The 19,330-nt window shown below is 46.2% G+C and overlaps 1 protein-coding gene across 1 annotated transcript in view; it reads left to right on the forward strand.

The window, feature by feature from the left end:
* The first annotated feature begins 14,553 nt into the window (after nucleotides 1-14,553).
* Nucleotides 14,554-19,330, forward strand: part of LOC129842345 (14-3-3 protein beta/alpha-A-like) — a 47,022-nt gene continuing 42,245 nt past the window's right edge. The window contains exons 1-2 of the mRNA XM_055910862.1: nucleotides 14,554-14,664; nucleotides 18,024-18,347. Coding sequence (XP_055766837.1) covers nucleotides 18,036-18,347 — 312 coding nt within the window. The 5' untranslated portion in view covers nucleotides 14,554-14,664; nucleotides 18,024-18,035. The remainder of the gene's footprint in view (nucleotides 14,665-18,023; nucleotides 18,348-19,330) is intronic.

Here is a 19,330-nt window from a genome sequence, read left to right on the forward strand (position 1 = left end):
CACACCCTGACCTAACTAAAATAATAAAGAAAACAAAGAATACTAAGGCCAGGGCGTGACATGCAGACTGATTAAGATAATTGAAATTTATGAACATTGATTACAAAATTCTACAACAGTTTCCTCCTGGAGTCCAGAGGGTGGGTATCTCTCAATGGGAAGCTCTCAGGTTTCCTCCTGGAGTCCAGGGGCTGGATATCTGTCAATGGGAAGCTCTCAGGTTTCCTCCTGGAGTCCAGGGGCTGGGTATCTGTCAATGGGAAGCTCTCAGGTTTCCTCCTGGAGTCCAGAGGCTGGATATCTGTCAATGGGAAGCTCTCAGGTTTCCTCCTGGAATCCAGGGGCTGGGTATCTGTCAATGGGAAGCTCTCAGGTTTCCTCCTGGAGTCCAGGGACTGGATATCTCTCAATGGGAAGCTCTCAGGTTTCCTCCTGGAGTCCAGGGGCTGGATATCTGTCAATGGGAAGCTCTCAGGTTTCCTCCTGGAGTCCAGGGACTGGATATCTCTCAATGGGAAGCTCTCAGGTTTCCTCCTGGAGTCCAGGGGCTGGATATCTGCCAATGGGAAGCTCTCAGGTTTCCTCCTGGAGTCCAGGGGCTGGATATCTGTCAATGGGAAGCTCTCAGGTTTCCTCCTGGAGTCCAGGGGCTGGATATCTGTCAATGGGAAGCTCTCAGGTTTCCTCCTGGAGTCCAGGGGCTGGATATCTGTCAATGGGAAGCTCTCAGGTTTCCTCCTGGAGTCCAGGGGCTGGATATCTGTCAATGGGAAGCTCTCAGGTTTCCTCCTGGAGTCCAGGGGCTGGATATCTGTCAATGGGAAGCTCTCAGGTTTCCTCCTGGAGTCCAGGGACTGGATATCTCTCAATGGGAAGCTCTCAGGTTTCCTCCTGGAGTCCAGGGGCTGGATATCTGCCAATGGGAAGCTCTCAGGTTTCCTCCTGGAGTCCAGGGGCTGGATATCTGTCAATGGGAGGCTCTCAGGTTTCCTCCTGGAGTCCAGGGGCTGGGTATCTCTCAAACTATTAACTATTAGGTTAACTGTTTAACTAACAATTTGGTTAACTGTTTAACTAACAATTTGGTTAACTGTTTAACTAACAATTTGGTTAACTGTTTAACTAACAATTTGGTTAACTGTTTAACTAACAATTTGGTTAACTATTTAACTAACAGTTTGGTTAATTATTTAACTAAATATTTGGTTAACTATTTAACTAACTAGTTGGTTAACTATTTAACTAACTAGTTGGTTAACTATTTAACTAACTATTTGGTTAACTGTTTAACTAACTATTTGGTTACCTATTAAACTAACAATTTGGTTAACTGTTTAACTAACTATTTGGTTAACTATTTAACTAACTATTTGGTTAACTGTTTAACTAACTATTTGGTTAACTATTTAGCTAACTATTTGGTTAACTATTTAGCTAACAATTTGGTTAACCATTTAACAAACTATTTGGTAATTTTTTTTACTAACTATTTGGTTAACTGTTTAACTAACTATTTGGTTAATTATTTAGCTAACTATTTGGTTAACTATTTAACTAACAATTTGGTTAACTGTTTAACTAACAATTTGGTTAACTGTTTAACTAACAATTTGGTTAACTGTTTAACTAACAGTTTGGTTAATTATTTAACTAAATATTTGGTTAACTATTTAACTAACTAGTTGGTTAACTATTTAACTAATTAGTTGGTTAACTATTTAACAAACTATTTGGTTAACTATTTAACTAACTATTTGGTTAACTATTTAACTAACTAGTTGGTTAACTGTTTAACTAACTATTTGGTTACCTATTTAACTAACAATTTGGTTAACTATTTAACTAACGATTTGGTTAACTATTTAGCTAACAATTTGGTTAACCATTTAACAAACTATTTGGTAAAAATTTTTACTAACTATTTGGTTAACTGTTTAACTAACTATTTGGTTAATTATTTAGCTAACTATTTGGTTAACTATTTCGCCAACTATTTGATTAACTATTTAACTAACTAGTTGGTTAACTATTTAAATAAACATTTTGTTAACTGTTTAACTAACTAGTTGGTTAACTATTTAACTAGTTGGTTAACTATTTAACAAACTAGTTGGTTAACTATTTAACAAACTATTTGGTTAACTGTTTAACTAACTACCTACAGTGCCTTCAGAAATGCACAGCCACGCAGTCGTGAACAGGGAGTACAGGAGGGGACTAAGCACGCACCACCTGGGGGGCGGACCCTCACCACCTGGGGGCGGACCCTCACCACCTGGGGGCGGCCCGTCAGGAAGTCCAGGATCCAGTTGCAGAGGGAGGTGTTTAGTCCCTGGGTCCTTAACTTAGTGATGAGCTATGGTGTTGAACACTGAGCTGTAGTCAATGAAAAGCATTTTCACATAGGTGTTCCTCTTGTCCAGGTGGGAAAGGGTAGTGTGGAGTGCAATAGAGACTGCATCATCTGTGGATCTGTTAGGGTTGTATGAGAATTGGAGTGGGTCCAGGCTGTCTGGGATAATGGTGTTGATGTGAGCCATGACCAGCCTTTCAAAGCATTTCATGGCTACAGATGTGAGTGCTACGGGACGATAATCATTTAGACAGGTTACCTTGGCGTTGTTGGGCACAGACACTATGGTGGCCTGCTTAAAAGATTGCAGACTGGGTCAGGGACAGGTTGAAAATGTCACTTGCCAGCTGGTCAGCGCATGCTCTGAGTACGCGTCCTGGTAATCCATCTGGCTCTGCGGCCTTGTTGAATGTTAACCTGTTTAAAGGTCTTACTCACAACTGCTACCGAGAGAGTGATCACACAGGCATCCGGAACAGCTGGTGCTCTCATGCATGCTTCAGTGTTGCTTGCTTCGAAGAGAGCATAGAAGGCACTTAGCTAGTCTGGTAGGCTAGCATCACTTGGCAGCTCGCGGCTGGGTTTCCCTTTGTAAATCCGTGATAGTTTGTACGTCCTGCCACATCCGACGAGAGTCAGAGTCGGTGTAGTAGGATTCGATCTTAGTCATGTATTGACGCTTTGCCTGTTTGATGGTTCGTCGGAGGGCGTAGCGGTATTTCTTATAAGCATCCGGATTATAGTGATCTGCTCCTTGAAAGCAGCAGCTCTAGCCTTTAGCTTGGTGCGGATGTTGCCTGTAATCGATGACTTCTGGTTGGGATATGTACGTACTGTCACTGTGGGGTCGACGTCGTCGATGTTATCGGATTAATCCCCGGAACATATTGCAGTCTGCGCTAGCAAAACAGTCCTGTAGCTTAGCATCCGCTTCATCGGACCACTTCCGTATTGAGTGGTACTTCCTGTTTGAGTTTTTGCTTGTAAGCAGGAATCAGGAGGATAAAATTAATTATGGTCAGATTTGCCAAATTGAGGGCGAGCTTTGTACACGTCTCTGTGTGTGGAGTAAAGGTGTTCTCTAGTTTTTTCGCCTCTAGCTGCACAGGTGACATGCAGGTAGAAATGAGGTAAATACCTAAAGAAAAAATGATATTTCTGTTTTCTTGTGTCAAAAACAGCGGCCGCTAGGAGCTCACTTCTGGACGGGCCTTTTCTCGTTTCGCTTATGGCCTCATACAGCTCGTTGAATGAGATGTTAGTGCCAGCATCACTTTGTGGGGGTAAGTAGACAGCTACGAAAAATATAGATGAAAACTCTCTTGTTAAACAGTGTGGTCTACAGCTTATCATGAGATACTCCACCTCAGGCGAGCAGAACCTCGAGACTTCCTTAACATTAGAGACACCAGCTGTTGTTAACAAAGAGACACACACACACCTCCTCCATTACCCGACGTTTCCGTTCTGTCCTGCCGATGCAGAGAGAAAAAAAAAACGCTAGACCGGTATATTATCCATGTCCTTATTCAGCCACGACTTCAAGAAACATAAAATATTCTATTTTTATTTTTCCGAGTCTTTGTGATTAAGGTCCGGGGTGAGTAGTACGTCCTGCTCCTCCGACTCGTTGAAGTAGAACATCGGCATCCAAATCCAGGTTATTGATTGGCTGTTTTGATGTCCAGGAGATCTTGTTCGGTCAAAGGAAACGATGGGAAAGTAATTGATCAGGAGCCCCGGGGGGAAACATCTGCTATCCATTACAGAGGCATTCTTTGAGAGGTTAGGGGTTAAGGTGGTTAGGGGTTAAGGTTAGGGGTTAAGGTAGGGGTTAGGGGTTAAGGTTAGGGTTAGGGGTTAAGGTTGGGGTAAGGCTAAAGGGTTTTAAGGTTAGGGTTAGGGTTAAAGGATTGAGGTTAGGTTTAAGGTTAGGGTTAAAGGATTGAGGTTAGGTTTAAGGTTAGGGTTAGGGTTAAAGGATTGAGGTTAGGTTTAAGGTTAGGGGTTAAGGTTAGGGTTAGGAATTAAGGTTAGGGTTAGGAATTAAGGTTAGGGTTAGGAATTAGGTTAAAGGGTTGAGGTTAGGGGTTAGGGTTAGGGGTTAAGGTTAGGGGTTAGGGTTAAGGTTAGGGGTTAGGGTTAAGGTTAGGGGTTAGGGTTAGGGGATAGGGTTAAGGTTAGGGTTTAAGGTTAGGGTTAAGAATTAGGTTAAAGGGTTGAGGTTAGGGTTAGGAATTAGGTTAAAGGCTTGAGGTTAGGGTTAAGGTTAGAGTTAAGGTTAGTGGTTAGGGGTTAAGGTTAGAGTTAAGGTTAGTGGTTAGGGGTTAAGGTTAGGGTTGGGAATTGGGTTAAGGTTAGGGGTTAGGGTTAAGGTTAGGGGTTAGGGGTTAGGGGTTAGGGTTAAGGTTAGGGGTTAAGGTTAGGGGTTAGGGGTTAAGGTTGGGTTTAAGGTTAGGGTTAGGAATTGGGTTAAAGAGGTGAGGTTAGGGTTAAGGTTAGGGGTTAGGGTTAGGGGTTAAGGTTAGGGGTTAAGGTTAGGGGTTAGAGTTTCGGTTAGTGTTAGTGTTAGGAGTTAGGTTAAGGTTAGGGGTTGGGGTTAGGGTTAGGGGTTAGGGTTAGGGGTTGGGGTTAGGGTTAGGGGTTAAGGTTAGTGTTAGTGTTAGGAGTTAGGTTAAGGTTAGGGGTTAAGGTTAGTGTTAGGAGTTAGGTTAAAGGGTTAAGGTTAGGGTTAGGGTTAGGAGTTGGGGTTAGGGTTAGGGGTTAAGGTTAGGGGTTAAAGTTAGGGGTTAAGGTTAGTGTTAGGAGTTAGGTTAAAGGGTTAAGGTTAGGGTTAGGGTTAGGGGAAGGGTTAGCTAACATGCTAAGTAGTAGCAGTAAGTAGTTGCAAAGTTGCTAATTAACTAAAACAATAAAGTTGTCCGTGATGAAATTCAAGCACACAACATTTGGGTCGCTAGACTTTCGCGTTTAACACCCATCTCTCCAACCCGACCAACCACCCTACTTCATTTTCCCCCTTAAGTTGCCTTCTGTATTATTTAACCATACCAGACGTAACATATCATACTAATCATAATGTCCCGGATTTACAGTTACTATGTTACGTCTAGTCTATGAGACCAGGTTGCTCAGCCATCACAATTACTAAAAATATAATAATTTAGTCTGATGGCTAGTTGGCCCTGTGTCCTGGAGGAAAGCAGGATACGATGCTGTATAATTATATTATTGACCAATAGCCTGCATCTTTAGGGATGCTCTGAGCCAGGATGCTGCCGATGGTAGGTCCTAACACAAGGTGAGACATCCTAACATGAGCGAATCACAGTGTGTATATGCATTTATGTCTGAGCCAGAGAGTTTTGATACTACAGTAAGTGGATGGACAGGACCGCTCTCTGCAGGGATGACAAGTTGTTTTCAGGGATATTATGCCACCTAGTGGAACATATTTGTACTACATTTTTGAGAATTGAAGGAAAACTGATTTCAGGACATGAGCGGATTGGCCGTTTGGCAATTTTACCAAATGTCAGAGGGGCTGCACCATTTTGTATTGAGGTGGGCTGGTTGAAACATATATATTTGTTTAAAAAAAATAAAAAATAATAACTTTTCCGCAATTTCTCTGTTCTCTGTAATAATAATCTATATTGAGCATTTGGCTGACCAATGGTGGCCGAGCTGAGGTGGTACTAACCAATGGTGGCCAAGCTGAGGTGGGACTGACCAATGGTGGCCGAGCTGAGGTGGTACTGACCAATGGTGGCCGAGCTGAGGTGGTACTGACCAATGGTGGCCGAGCTGAGGTGGCTGACCAATGGTGGCCGAGCTGAGGTGGCTGACCATTGGTGGCCGAGCTAACGTGGCTGACCAATGGTGGCCGAGCTAACGTGGCTGACCAATGGTGGCCGAGCTGAGGTGGTACTGACCAATGGTGGCCGAGCTGAGGTGGCTGACCATTGGTGGCCGAGCTAACGTGGCTGACCAATGGTGGCCGAGCTGAGGTGGCGCAAATTCCCATTCGAAGTCAAAAGCACATCATCAAAAAGTTGAGACCAACAAAAGGGGTCTTGAGGCCAACGCTGCTGAATGTGGGACATTAACCGATTGATTTGTTTCTGCTGGTCCAGTGCTGTTGTCTGTGTCTGTGTCTGTGTCTGTGTCTGTCTGTGTCTGTGTCTGTGTCTGTGTCTGTGTCTGTCTGTGTCTGTGTCTGTGTCTGTGTCTGTGTCTGTGTCTGTGTCTGTGTCTCTGTATGTGTCTGTGTCTGTGTCTGGGTCTGGGTCTGGGTCTGGGTCTGGGTCTGGGTCTGTGTCTGTGTCTGTGTCTGTGTCTGTGTCTCTGTCTGTGTCTGTGTCTGTGTCTGTGTCTCTGTATGTGTCTGTGTCTGTCTGTGTCTGTGTCTGTGTCTGGGTCTGGGTCTGTGTCTGTGTCTGTGTCTGTGTCTCTGTCTGTGTCTGTGTCTGTGTCTGTGTCTGTGTCTGTGTCTGGGACTGTGTCTGTGTCTGTGTCTGTGTCTGTGTCTGGGACTGTGTCTGTGTCTGTGTCTGTGTCTGTGTCTGTGTATGTGTCTGTCTGTGTCTGTCTGTGTCTGTGTCTGTGTCTGTGTCTGGGACTGTGCCTGTGCCTGTGTCTGTGAGAAATGACAGATCAGTTGCTGTGGTGCAGTGGAGGTAGGGAGAAGTTGGTGTGGTGCAGTGGAGGTAGGAGGAGTTGCTGTGGTGGTCCCCTGGTCCCCTGGTCTCAGTAATACTAGGCTTAGCAGCACAGACAGTGTGGTGGTCCCCTGGTCCCCTGGTCTCAGTAATACTAGGCTTAGCAGCACAGACAGTGTGGTGGTCCCCTGGTCCCCTGGTCTCAGTAATACTAGGCTTAGCAGTACAGACAGTGTGGTGGTCCCCTGGTCCCCTGGGCTCAGTAATACTAGGCTTAGCAGTACAGACAGTGTGGTGGTCCCCTGGTCCCCTGGTCTCAGTAATACTAGGCTTAGCAGTACAGACAGTGTGGTGGTCCCCTGGTCCCCTGGTCCCCTGGTCTCAGTAATACTAGGCTTAGCAGTACAGACAGTGTGGTGGTCCCCTGGTCCCCTGGTCTCAGTAATACTAGGCTTAGCAGTACAGACAGTGTGGTGGTCCCCTGGTCTCAGTAATACTAGGCTTAGCAGTACAGACAGTGTGGTGGTCCCCTGGTCCCCTGGTCTCAGTAATACTAGGCTTAGCAGTACAGACAGTGTGGTGGTCCCCTGGTCTCAGTAATACTAGGCTTAGCAGCACAGACAGTGTAGTGGTCCCCTGGTCTCAGTAATACTAGGCTTAGCAGCACAGACAGTGTGGTGGTCCCCTGGTCTCAGTAATACTAGGCTTAGCAGCACAGACAGTGTGGTGGTCCCCTGGTCCCCTGGTCTCAGTAATACTAGGCTTAGCAGCACAGGCAGTGTGGTGGTCCCCTGGTCCCCTGGTCTCAGTAATACTAGGCTTAGCAGTACAGACAGTGTGGTGGTCCCCTGGTCCCCTGGTCTCAGTAAAACTAGGCTTAGCAGTACAGACAGTGTGGTGGTCCCCTGGTCTCAGTAATACTAGGCTTAGCAGTACAGACAGTGTGGTGGTCCCCTGGTCCCCTGGTCTCAGTAATACTAGGCTTAGCAGTACAGACAGTGTGGTGGTCCCCTGGTCTCAGTAATACTAGGCTTAGCAGTACAGACAGTGTAGTGGTCCCCTGGTCTCAGTAATACTAGGCTTAGCAGCACAGACAGTGTGGTGGTCCCCTGGTCTCAGTAATACTAGGCTTAGCAGTACAGACAGTGTGGTGGTCCCCTGGTCCCCTGGTCTCAGTAATACTAGGCTTAGCAGCACAGACAGTGTGGTGGTCCCCTGGTCCCCTGGTCTCAGTAATACTAGGCTTAGCAGTACAGACAGTGTGGTGGTCCCCTGGTCCCCTGGTCTCAGTAATACTAGGCTTAGCAGTACAGACAGTGTAGTGGTCCCCTGGTCCCCTGGTCTCAGTAATACTAGGCTTAGCAGTACAGACAGTGTGGTGGTCCCCTGGTCCCCTGGTCTCAGTAATACTAGGTTTAGCAGTACAGACAGTGTGGTGGTCCCCTGGTCCCCTGGTCTCAGTAATACTAGGCTTAGCAGCACAGACAGTGTGGTGGTCCCCTGGTCTCAGTAATACTAGGCTTAGCAGCACAGACAGTGTGGTGGTCCCCTGGTCTCAGTAATACTAGGCTTAGCAGTACAGACAGTGTGGTGGTCTCCTGGTCCCCTGGTCTCAGTAATACTAGGCTTAGCAGTACAGACAGTGTGGTGGTCCCCTGGTCTCAGTAATACTAGGCTTAGCAGCACAGACAGTGTGGTGGTCCCCTGGTCCCCTGGTCTCAGTAATACTAGGCTTAGCAATACAGACAGTGTGGTGGTCCCCTGGTCCCCTGGTCTCAGTAATACTAGGGTTAGCAGCACAGACAGTGTGGTGGTCCCCTGGTCCCCTGGTCTCAGTAATACTAGGCTTAGCAGTACAGACAGTGTGGTGGTCTCCTGGTCCCCTGGTCTCAGTAATACTAGGCTTAGCAGTACAGACAGTGTGGTGGTCCCCTGGTCTCAGTAATGCTAGGCTTAGCAGCACAGACAGTGTGGTGGTCCCCTGGTCCCCTGGTCTCAGTAATACTAGGCTTAGCAGTACAGACAGTGTGGTGGTCTCCTGGTCTCAGTAATACTAGGCTTAGCAGCACAGACAGTGTGGTGGTCCCCTGGTCTCAGTAATACTAGGCTTAGCAGTACAGACAGTGTGGTGGTCCCCTGGTCCCCTGGTCTCAGTAATACTAGGCTTAGCAGTAGAGACAGTGTGGTGGTCCCCTGGTCCCCTGGTCTCAGTAATACTAGGCTTAGCAGCACAGACAGTGTGGTGGTCCCCTGGTCCCCTGGTCTCAGTAATACTGGGCTTAGCAGCACAGACAGTGTGGTGGTCCCCTGGTCCCCTGGTCCCCTGGTCCCCTGGTCCCCTGGTCTCAGTAATACTAGGCTTAGCAGTAGAGACAGTGTGGTGGTCCCCTGGTCCCCTGGTCTCAGTAATACTAGGCTTAGCAGTACAGACAGTGTGGTGGTCTCCTGGTCTCAGTAATACTAGGCTTAGCAGCACAGACAGTGTGGTGGTCCCCTGGTCTCAGTAATACTAGGCTTAGCAGTACAGACAGTGTGGTGGTCCCCTGGTCCCCTGGTCTCAGTAATACTAGGCTTAGCGGCACAGACAGTGTGGTGGTCCCCTGGTCTCAGTAATACTAGGCTTAGCAGCACAGACAGTGTGGTGGTCCCCTGGTCCCCTGGTCTCAGTAATACTAGGCTTAGCAGTACAGACAGTGTGGTGGTCCCCTGGTCCCCTGGTCTCAGTAATACTAGGTTTAGCAGTACAGACAGTGTGGTGGTCCCCTGGTCCCCTGGTCTCAGTAATACTAGGTTTAGCAGCACAGACATCTCACCTGCTGCTGCAGCAGTCTAGGGATAAAACAGAGAGAGACACACTGACACATTTAACCAGTCTTTTATTGTATATGTAAACAAACAGGAAACAAAACACAACACATAAAATACATTATATACAGAACACTACATAACACACTACATAACACTACATAACACTACATAACACACTACATAACACTACATAACACACTACATAACACACTACATAACACTACATAACACTATATAACACACTAAATAACACTACATAACACTACATAGCACACTACATAACACTACATAACACACTACATAACACTACATAACACACTACATAACACTACATAACACACTACATAACACACTACATAACACCACATAACACACTACATAACACTACATAACACACTACATAACACACTAAATAACACTACATAACACTACATAGCACACTACATAACACACTATATAACACACTACATAACACACTACATAACACACTACATAAAACACTACATAAAACACTACATAACACTACATAACACACTACATAACACTACATAACACACTACATAACACTACATAACACTACGCCCCGTTTCAGGATGTTGTGGTGCTTCACCTTTCAAACTCTGCAACAATATTGTGACTCTTCTCAAACTTGATCTAAAAACATCAAAATACCTTGATCAGTCACTGATTTGTAATTTATGTTTGACCAGTGGCCAGCCAATGGTCGCTGAATACAGGACATACACTGTCGCTGTCAAGTGACCCAGTTGTATCTCCCGACCTCTAAGTTCCTGTCTCTGTCTCTGTCTGTTGTCCTTCAGGGACCATCCTTCTCATAGTTAATTGCCTTTTTTCCGAGTGACCTAGATCAGTGTTGTTTAAACCTCATTTAATAACCTTACGACTGAAGGATTAATCTATCCTAGTGCTGTAACTCTGTTCGACCAGAGGGGGAGCTATAAATCTGCTCATGAGAACGTTGTCTTTTCTCAGTGGATTTGCAGTCTGTACTGATGGGGGTTGCTGTACCTTAAAATCTCAGGATCGGTGTCCCGTCCTCGGGACGGTTGAGCTAACGTAGGCTAATGTGATTAGCATGATACCCTATTCCCTATGGATCCTGGTACCCTATTCCCTATGGACCCTGGTACCCTATTCCCTATGGACCCTGGTACCCTATTCCCTATGGGCCCTGGTACCCTATTCCCTATGGGCCCTTGTACCCTATTCCCTATGGACCCTGGTACCCTATTCCCTATGGACCCTGGCACCCTATTCCCTATGGGCCCTGGTACCCTATTCCCTATGGGCCCTTGTACCCTATTCCCTATGGACCCTGGTACCCTATTCCCTATGGACCCTGGTACCCTATTCCCTATGGGCCCTGGTACCCTATTCCCTATGGACCCTGATACCCTATTCCCTATGGGCCCTGGTACACTATTCCCTATCGACCCTGGTACCCTATTCCCTATGGACCCTGGTACCCTATTCCCTATGGACCCTGGTACCCTATTCCCTATGGGCCCTGGTACTCTATCCCCTATGGACCCTGGTACCCTATTCCCTATGGACCCTGGCACCCTATTCCCTATGGACCCTGGTACCCTATTCCCTATGGGCCCTGGCACCCTATTCCCTATGGACCCTGGTACCCTATTCCCTATGCGCCCTGGTACCCTATTCCCTATGGACCCTGGTACCCTATGGACCCTGGCACCCTATTCACCTATGGACCCTGGTACCATATTCCCTATGGGCCTTGATACCCTATTACCTACGGGCCCTGGTACCCTATGGACCCTGGTACCCTATTCCCTATGGACCCTGGTACCTTATTCCCTATGGACCCTGGTACCCTATTCCCTATGGGCCCTGGTACCCTATTCCCTATGGACCCTGGTACCCTATTCCCTATAGACCCTGGTACCCTATTCCCTATGCGCCCTGGTACCCTATTCCCTATAGACCCTGGTACCCTATTCCCTATGGACTCTGGTACCCTATTCCCTATAGACCCTGGTACCCTATTCCCTATAGAACCTGGTACCCTATTCCCTATGGGCCCTGGTACCCTATTCCCTATGAACCCTGGTACCCTATTCCCTATGCGCCCTGGTACCCTATTCCCTATGGACCCTGGCACCCTATTCCCTATGGGCCCTGGTACCCTATTCCCTATGGGCCCTGGTACCCTATTCCCTATGGGCCCTGGTACCCTATTCCCTATGGACCCTGGTACCCTATTCCCTATGGGCCCTGGTAAAAAGTAGTGCACTATAAAGACAATAGGGTGCCATTTGGGATTCGGACCTTCTCTCCTCTGATTCAGAGTCCTAATCACTTCACACAACAGTGAGTCTCCCAGAGCTCATCCCAGCTAATGACTCCTCTAGTTAGTCACCCATCGTGGTCACAACAGGAATAGCCTGGAATCCTAACCTATATGCTGTGTTTCATCACCATATCAATTGGGCGTTCCAGGCTAGAATAAGAATATCTACTGTTCAGAATAACAATGACGAACGACAGCTGATAATTTGTTTGTTTTTTAATGCGTCATTTAATTTTTTCCCGCTTATCTCATCATCTCTTTAGAGTTTTTCATCAAATATATTTTTCTAGAATAAAATAAAGAAATCCTGACTGGTTAAATGGAAATCTTGATTCTGTTTCTTCTAGTGGTGAAGCCTCAGGACTCTATATGGTAAATAGGTTGGTGACACAACATGCTTTGTCTGTACTGTTCTATAGACCTACAGAGGAACTGGACAGACAGGTTTAGAGGAACACACCGTGCAATGGTTCACTCTCTTTCTCCCTCTCTCTTTCTCTCTCTCTCTCTCTGTCCCTTAACTTTCTCTTTTTATCTCTCTCCCTTTCTTTTTCGCACTCCCTTTCTCCCTCTCTCTTTCTCTCTCTCTCTCTCTCTCTCTCTCTTTCTCTCTATCTCTTTCTCCCTCTGTCTCTCTTTCTCTCTCTCTGTCTCTCTCTCTCTGTGTGTGTCTCTCTCTCTCTATCACAAACATCATGGGAATCTCAGGGAGTTGTTACTTTTGTCAGTGCGTCACTCACTACTCCTGTGTGTGTGTGGACGTCTTTAACTCTACTTGTGGGGATCCGAAGTCCCAACAAGAATAGTAAACAAACGAACATTTCACCAAGTGGAGAACTTTTGTTGGTCCCCACAGGGTCAAATGCTAATTCTAGGGGGTTTAGGATTAAGGTTGGAATTAATGTTAGAGTTGGAATTAGAATTAGGTTTAGGGGCTAGGGTTAGTTTTGTGTGTGTGTGTGTGTGTGTGTGTGTGTGTGTGTGTGTGTGTGTGTGTGTGTGTGTGTGTGTGTGTGTGTGTGTGTGTGTGTGTGTGTGTGTGTGTGTGTGTGTGCGCGTTTTGAACATCTTGGCCATGTTCTGTTATAGTCTCCACCCGGCACAGCCAGAAGAGGACTGGCCACCCCTCAGAGCCTGGTTCCTCTCTAGGTTTCTTCCTAGGTTTTGGCCTTTCTAGGGAGTTTTTCCTAGCCACCGTGCTTCAACACCTGCATTGCTTGCTGTTTGGGGTTTTAGGCTGGGTTTCTGTACAGCATTTTGTGACATCGGCTGATGTAAAAAGGGCTTTATAAATTAATTTAATTGATTGATTGTGTGTGTGTGTGTGTGTAAATGTGGAGAGACAGAGACAGAGACAGAGACAGAGACAGAGACAGAGACAGAGACAGAGACAGAGAGAACCTACTCTACCAGTCATTCAACAGAAACACACACTGACTCACACTCTCCCTCTATCTCAAAACCACTCCTAGCCACAGCCCTTCCCAGTAACAATGTTAGGTTTAATTGATATTGACACTCAAGGTAATCTGTGTCTGTGTGTCTGCCTGCCTGTCGGTCTGTCTGTAGGTCTATCTTGTCTGTCAGTCTGAAACTGAACTATCAGTCAGAGATCTTCCCTTAAATAGGTTACCGGCTTAATATCCCAGTCTTAGGGGAGAACATGTGACTAGGTAAAAATAGAACAACTTTCCCCATGGAAACTGACTGGGGAACAGAAATAGACCTTCTATCAGGCAAACTGTGTGTTCTAGTTAGGTCGTTTGTGATGTCCTCAAACATCACTCACAAATGACCTACATGTATTAGACTGTCAATACCACATGTTTGTTCACCATAGAAGATTCTGACATTTTTACCTGTAAGTGGTTTATAAGCCCCATTCGGACTATTCCCCCAAATCGCTATGTTGGTGGTGAGTGGTGAGATAATCGATCACAGTCTCACAGGCCTTTATTACAGGTAGGGTATATAAGTATATTTTTAATGTATTTTAAATAGGTTGCAAAACCAACATTTCCTGATAGCCTGCCCTGATAGCCTGCCCTTCTGATAAAGGAGTTTTTCATCGAACGATCGATAAACCATCACGTCAATCACGGGTTTCCATGGTATCCTTTGACGTCACCTCTCCCTGCTTGTTGTCACTAGTTACCACACCCAGTAAAGTCAAGATTGGCTATATTGTAATTAATTTAAAACAAAAAAAAAAATCCTTTTGGCTCTTCATTTAAGGTTAAGGAATGATGTGAGCAGTGTGATTAAAGTTAAGGTTTAAAAAATCAGATTTTAATAAGATACATTTTTAGAAATAGGCGGGGATTAGTCATAATTCTGACTTTGTGGCTGTGGTAACTAGTGACGGCCCCCTCCCCACTGCGTCCCTGTTTCTGGGGTGTGATTGGAGGGAAACCCCGTGTACTACATTCAGACAGGTTGTGAGAGAATCAGCTGTGTAACGTAGCTAGCTAGCCAGACCGACAACACCACTATCCCTTTGCACTCAGGTAAGAAGCCTGTTCTTCGTTAAAAGTCATGTTAGATTCACGTTTAAGAAATGTTTTGATGTTGACAATGGATCTTACTGGAGGAAAAATAGCGGGTAGTATATGTAACGGTAGAGCTCCAGTCTGTTTTGTCAGGTGGCTAACGTTAGCTAGGAATGCAGCTAGCCGACCCAAGAACAATAGCTACCCGTTTTGTTTCTGGAGGGGTTTGTTCGCGCTAGGCCAGCTTTTTGTGCATCCTGTCAGGTTTCGAGTTGGCTTAAAGTAGTTACATTTTTACCTATTGTGGTCGACAATGCATGTTAGCTAATCTGTTGAATTTGGTTAGCAATAGCAGACATGTAGCTAGGCTAGACCAACTGAGTTCGTTGAAAATGGGCTTGGTCGGCACAATACTAGAGTTCCGTAGCTAGCCGGCTCGCTAGCTAAAGTTAAACCGTTTTTGGACCCAGTATTCGCCATTTGCTGACACAAAACAGTATTTGATATTTTAAACATGTGTCGTTGGAATAAATATGAAAAATCCCCCGTCGGTTTTGGAGGCAGGTCACGACCTAGCTAACAAGTCAATCACAGCCAACACTTCACTCGCATGGATAACTTAGTTAGCGGCCTTGTTAGTTAACTAACTCGTATAAATAAAGTAGCAAACTAATCGTACTATCATTTTGATCGATCGTAGCTAACGTTAACAAGCTATGTTAACGATGCCGGGTTCGCTGGTAGCAAACTAACGTTAGCTAGTAATTTCCGGATGCGTAATGAGCAACAGTAGTAATACCGTTGTCATTTTAAGGCGGGGGCGATAGCATTTCTCCCGTTATCCTCCCATTGATTAATCGCTGAGCTATAATCGCCAATCTACCTTTACATTCAATGTAGCTAACTAACAGTACATGACTTGTACAGTATGTCCAGCGCCATCTGTGTGTAAATGCTAGCCAGCCCCGTCTGTTCTATGCTAATCATTACAACAGGTACAACATGGGTGTGGCATGGCAGGGAGTGGATGCACATCCGCGTTTTTCCTTTACACGGTAGGAACCAGGCTAGCGTGATTTCACTGGTGTGTAGTACATATCATGTCTTAACCTGGATAATGTCTCCAGTGCAAAGGCGCCGTAACGTGTTAGCGGAAATCCCCAGTGCATGTCTCATGACCCCCAAGCCACAGTACCAGGCTAGTCTACATGTATATTGTGGAATGGAAAATATGCGATTGATTGAGCATGGTAAATCAGTGTTGTCTGTAGAGCCGTGGGCCATTCTGCATGGTACCAGCAGATGTAGGTTATTGATTCAGTTTAGTACTATTCTCACTGCTGTCTGTTTTTGGTAGGCCCTGGTTTATGCTATGCATTTGTTACTTTGTGGATCACTACGCACCTCACTTAAGTTTCTAGATTACACGAGGAAGGAACTGCTATGTTTACCAGAGTGATGAATCTACCAGATCTTAACTTTTTCTGGTGCTTGTTTTTTACCCTGAGTTTATGAGTTCTTACTTTGCTTTGGTGGTAGCAATAGGTTAGATTTCGGACTTTGTTCCCTGTTGGTGTGGGCAGTTGTCGGTTTGAATCCCGGGTCGTGCTCCGGGAATGGATCTGGCAACTGCAGGGCTTCTGGGTTCAGATTGTAACAACAATCCCGTAGCGATGTGCCCTGGAGTAGCACTCTTAACATAACAGGCTCTCCATCCAGGGGCGCTCCACTGCGGCTTCACCCTGGATTGTATCAGCCATTCCAGCAACATACCATGCCAACATTTCTCTCCTCAGTCCCTAGTAACCGTGGTGTTATGTTTCTTCTCTCTCCTCTAGTCCCTAGTAACCATGGTTGATATGTTTCTTCTCTCTCCTCTAGTCCCTAGTAACCGTGGTGTTATGTTTCTTCTCTCTCCTCTAGTCCCTAGTAACCGTGGTTGATATGTTTCTTCTTCTCTCTCCTCTAGTCCCTAGTAACCGTGGTTGATATGTTTCTTCTTCTCTCTCCTCAGTCCCTAGTAACCGTGGTTGATATGTTTCTTCTTCTCTCTCCTCAGTCCCTAGTAACCGTGGTGTTATGTTTCTTCTCTCTCCTCTAGTCCCTAGTAACGGTGGTGTTATGTTTCTTCTCTCTCCTCTAGTCACTAGTAACCATGGTTCACATGGTTCTTCTTCTCTCGCCTCAGTCCCTAGTAACCATGGTGTTATGTTTCTACTCTCTCCTCAGTCCCTAGTAACCGTGGTGTTATGTTTCTTCTCTCTCCTCAGTCCCTAGTAACCACGGTGTTATGTTTCTTCTCTCTCCTCTAGTCACTAGTAACCATGGTTCACATGGTTCTTCTTCTCTCTCCTCAGTCCCTAGTAACCATGGTGTTATGTTTCTTCCCTCTCCTTTAGTCCCTAGTAACCATGGTTCACATGGTTCTTCTTCTCTCTCCTCAGTCCCTAGTAACCGTGGTGTTATGTTTCTTCTCTCTCCTCAGTCCCTAGTAACCATGGTGTTATGTTTCTTCCCTCTCCTCTAGTCCCTAGTAACCATGGTTCACATGGTTCTTCTTCTCTCTCCTCAGTCCCTAGTAACCGTGGTGTTATGTTTCTTCTCTCTCCTCAGTCCCTAGTAACCATGGTGTTATGTTTCTTCTCTCTCCTCAGTCCCTAGTAACTGTGGTGTTATGTTTCTTCTCTCTCCTCAGTCCCTAGTAACCGTGGTGTTATGTTTCTTCTCTCTCCTCAGTCCCTAGTAACCGTGGTGTTATGTTTCTTCTCTCTCCTCAGTCCCTAGTAACCATGGTGTTATGTTTCTTCTCTCTCCTCAGTCCCTAGTAACTGTGGTGTTGTGTTTCTTCTCTCTCCTCTAGTCCCTAGTAACCGTGGTGTTGTGTTTCTTCTCTCTCCTCAGTCCCTAGTAACCATGGTGTTATGTTTCTTCTCTCTCCTCAGTCCCTAGTAACCGTGGTGTTATGTTTCTTCTCTCTCCTCAGTCCCTAGTAACCATGGTGTTATGTTTCTTCTCTCTCCTCAGTCCCTAGTAACCATGGTGTTATGTTTCTTCTCTCTCCTCTAGTCCCTAGTAACCATGGTTCACATGGTTCTTCTTCTCTCTCCTCAGTACCTAGTAACCATGGTTGACATGTTTATTCTCTCTCCTCAGTCCCTAGTAACCATGGTAGCCATGTTTCTTCTTCTCTCTCCTCAGTCCCTAGTAACCATGGTAGCCATGTTTATTCTCTCTCCTCAGTCCCTAGTAACCATGGTTCACATGGTTCTTCTTTTCTCTCCTCGGTCCCTAGTAACCATGGTAGCCATGTTTCTTCTTCTCTCTCCTCTAGTCCCTAGTAACCATGGTAGCCATGTTTCTTCTTCTCTCTCCTCCAGTCCTGAGTAGCCATGGTTGACAAGAGCGAGGTGGTTCAGAAGGAGCTGGTCCAGAAGGCCAAGCTGGCGGAGCAGGCCGAGCGCTACGATGACATGGCGGCCTCCATGAAGGCTGTAACGGAGGAAGGTACCCAGTTATCCAACGAGGAGCGGAACCTCCTCTCTGTGGCCTATAAGAACGTGGTGGGCGCCCGGCGCTCCTCCTGGAGGGTCGTGTCCAGCATCGAGCAGAAGACTGAGGGCAGCGAGAAGAAGCAGGCCATGGCCAAGGAGTACAGGGAGAAGATAGAGAAGGAGCTGAAGGAGATCTGTAATGATGTGCTGGTAAGACTACTCGGGAGGTTCTCTCCCTCTCTCTCTCTCTCTCTCTCTCTCTCTCCAGTCTCTCCCTCTCTCTCTCTCTCCAGTGTCTCTCTCCCTCTCTCTCTCTCCAGTCTCTCTCTCCAGTCTCTCTCTCCAGTGTCTCTCTCCAGTCTCTCTCTCTCTCTCTCTCTCCAGTCTCTCCCTCTCTCTCTCTCTCCAGTGTCTCTCTCCCTCTCTCTCTCTCCAGTGTCTCTCTCCAGTCTCTCTCTCCAGTGTCTCTCTCCAGTCTCTCTCTCTCTCTCTCTCTCTCTCTCTCTCCAGTCTCTGTCTCTCTCTCCAGTCTCTCTCTCCAGTCTCTCTCTCTGTGTGTGAGAAGCAGTCTGTGGGGGGGGGGGGGGGTCTCCATTCGTGTTTGAATGTCCTCTAAGGCTTCCCGTCTTTCACCCAGATCTGAGAAAGGAGGACTAGCCTATAGTTTCTACAACTACTAAATCCCCTTCAGATATGCTGCTTAGCGTTCTAGGTGGTTTTTGACTCATAGTGTGTGTTCATCCTTCAAAATGCCGTATCATTTATTATCCATCAACCGGTTTGCCATGTCAATCTATTGACGAGAGGTGCTATAAGTGGGCTCTCACCCAAACCGTGTCCCTCCCCCCCTCTTGAAATTATTAAGCTTTTCCTGCCTGCCTGGTCCTAGCCCTGGTCTGACAGTAATCAGCTCAGTGTAATTAGCTGTTAGCCAGTACCTAGGGACTCATTCAGCTCGTTAGGTCATTCCTCACCTGTCTGTCCTGTTGTAGAGACACTCTGAGAGGGACAGGTGTCTCAGGTGAGAGAGAGAGAGAGAGAGAGAGAGACATCCCCTGGGTGTACCTTCTGGTTTTTGCTCTAGCAAATAACCAACTCATCAAGCTTTGATGATTTGAATCAGCTGTGTAGTACTAGGGCAAAAGCCAGAAGGTACACACAGGGGATGTCTCTCTCACACAGGGGATGTCTCT

Source organism: Salvelinus fontinalis, unplaced genomic scaffold (genome assembly GCF_029448725.1).
Source record: "Salvelinus fontinalis isolate EN_2023a unplaced genomic scaffold, ASM2944872v1 scaffold_0035, whole genome shotgun sequence".
Lineage (NCBI taxonomy): Eukaryota > Metazoa > Chordata > Actinopteri > Salmoniformes > Salmonidae > Salvelinus > Salvelinus fontinalis.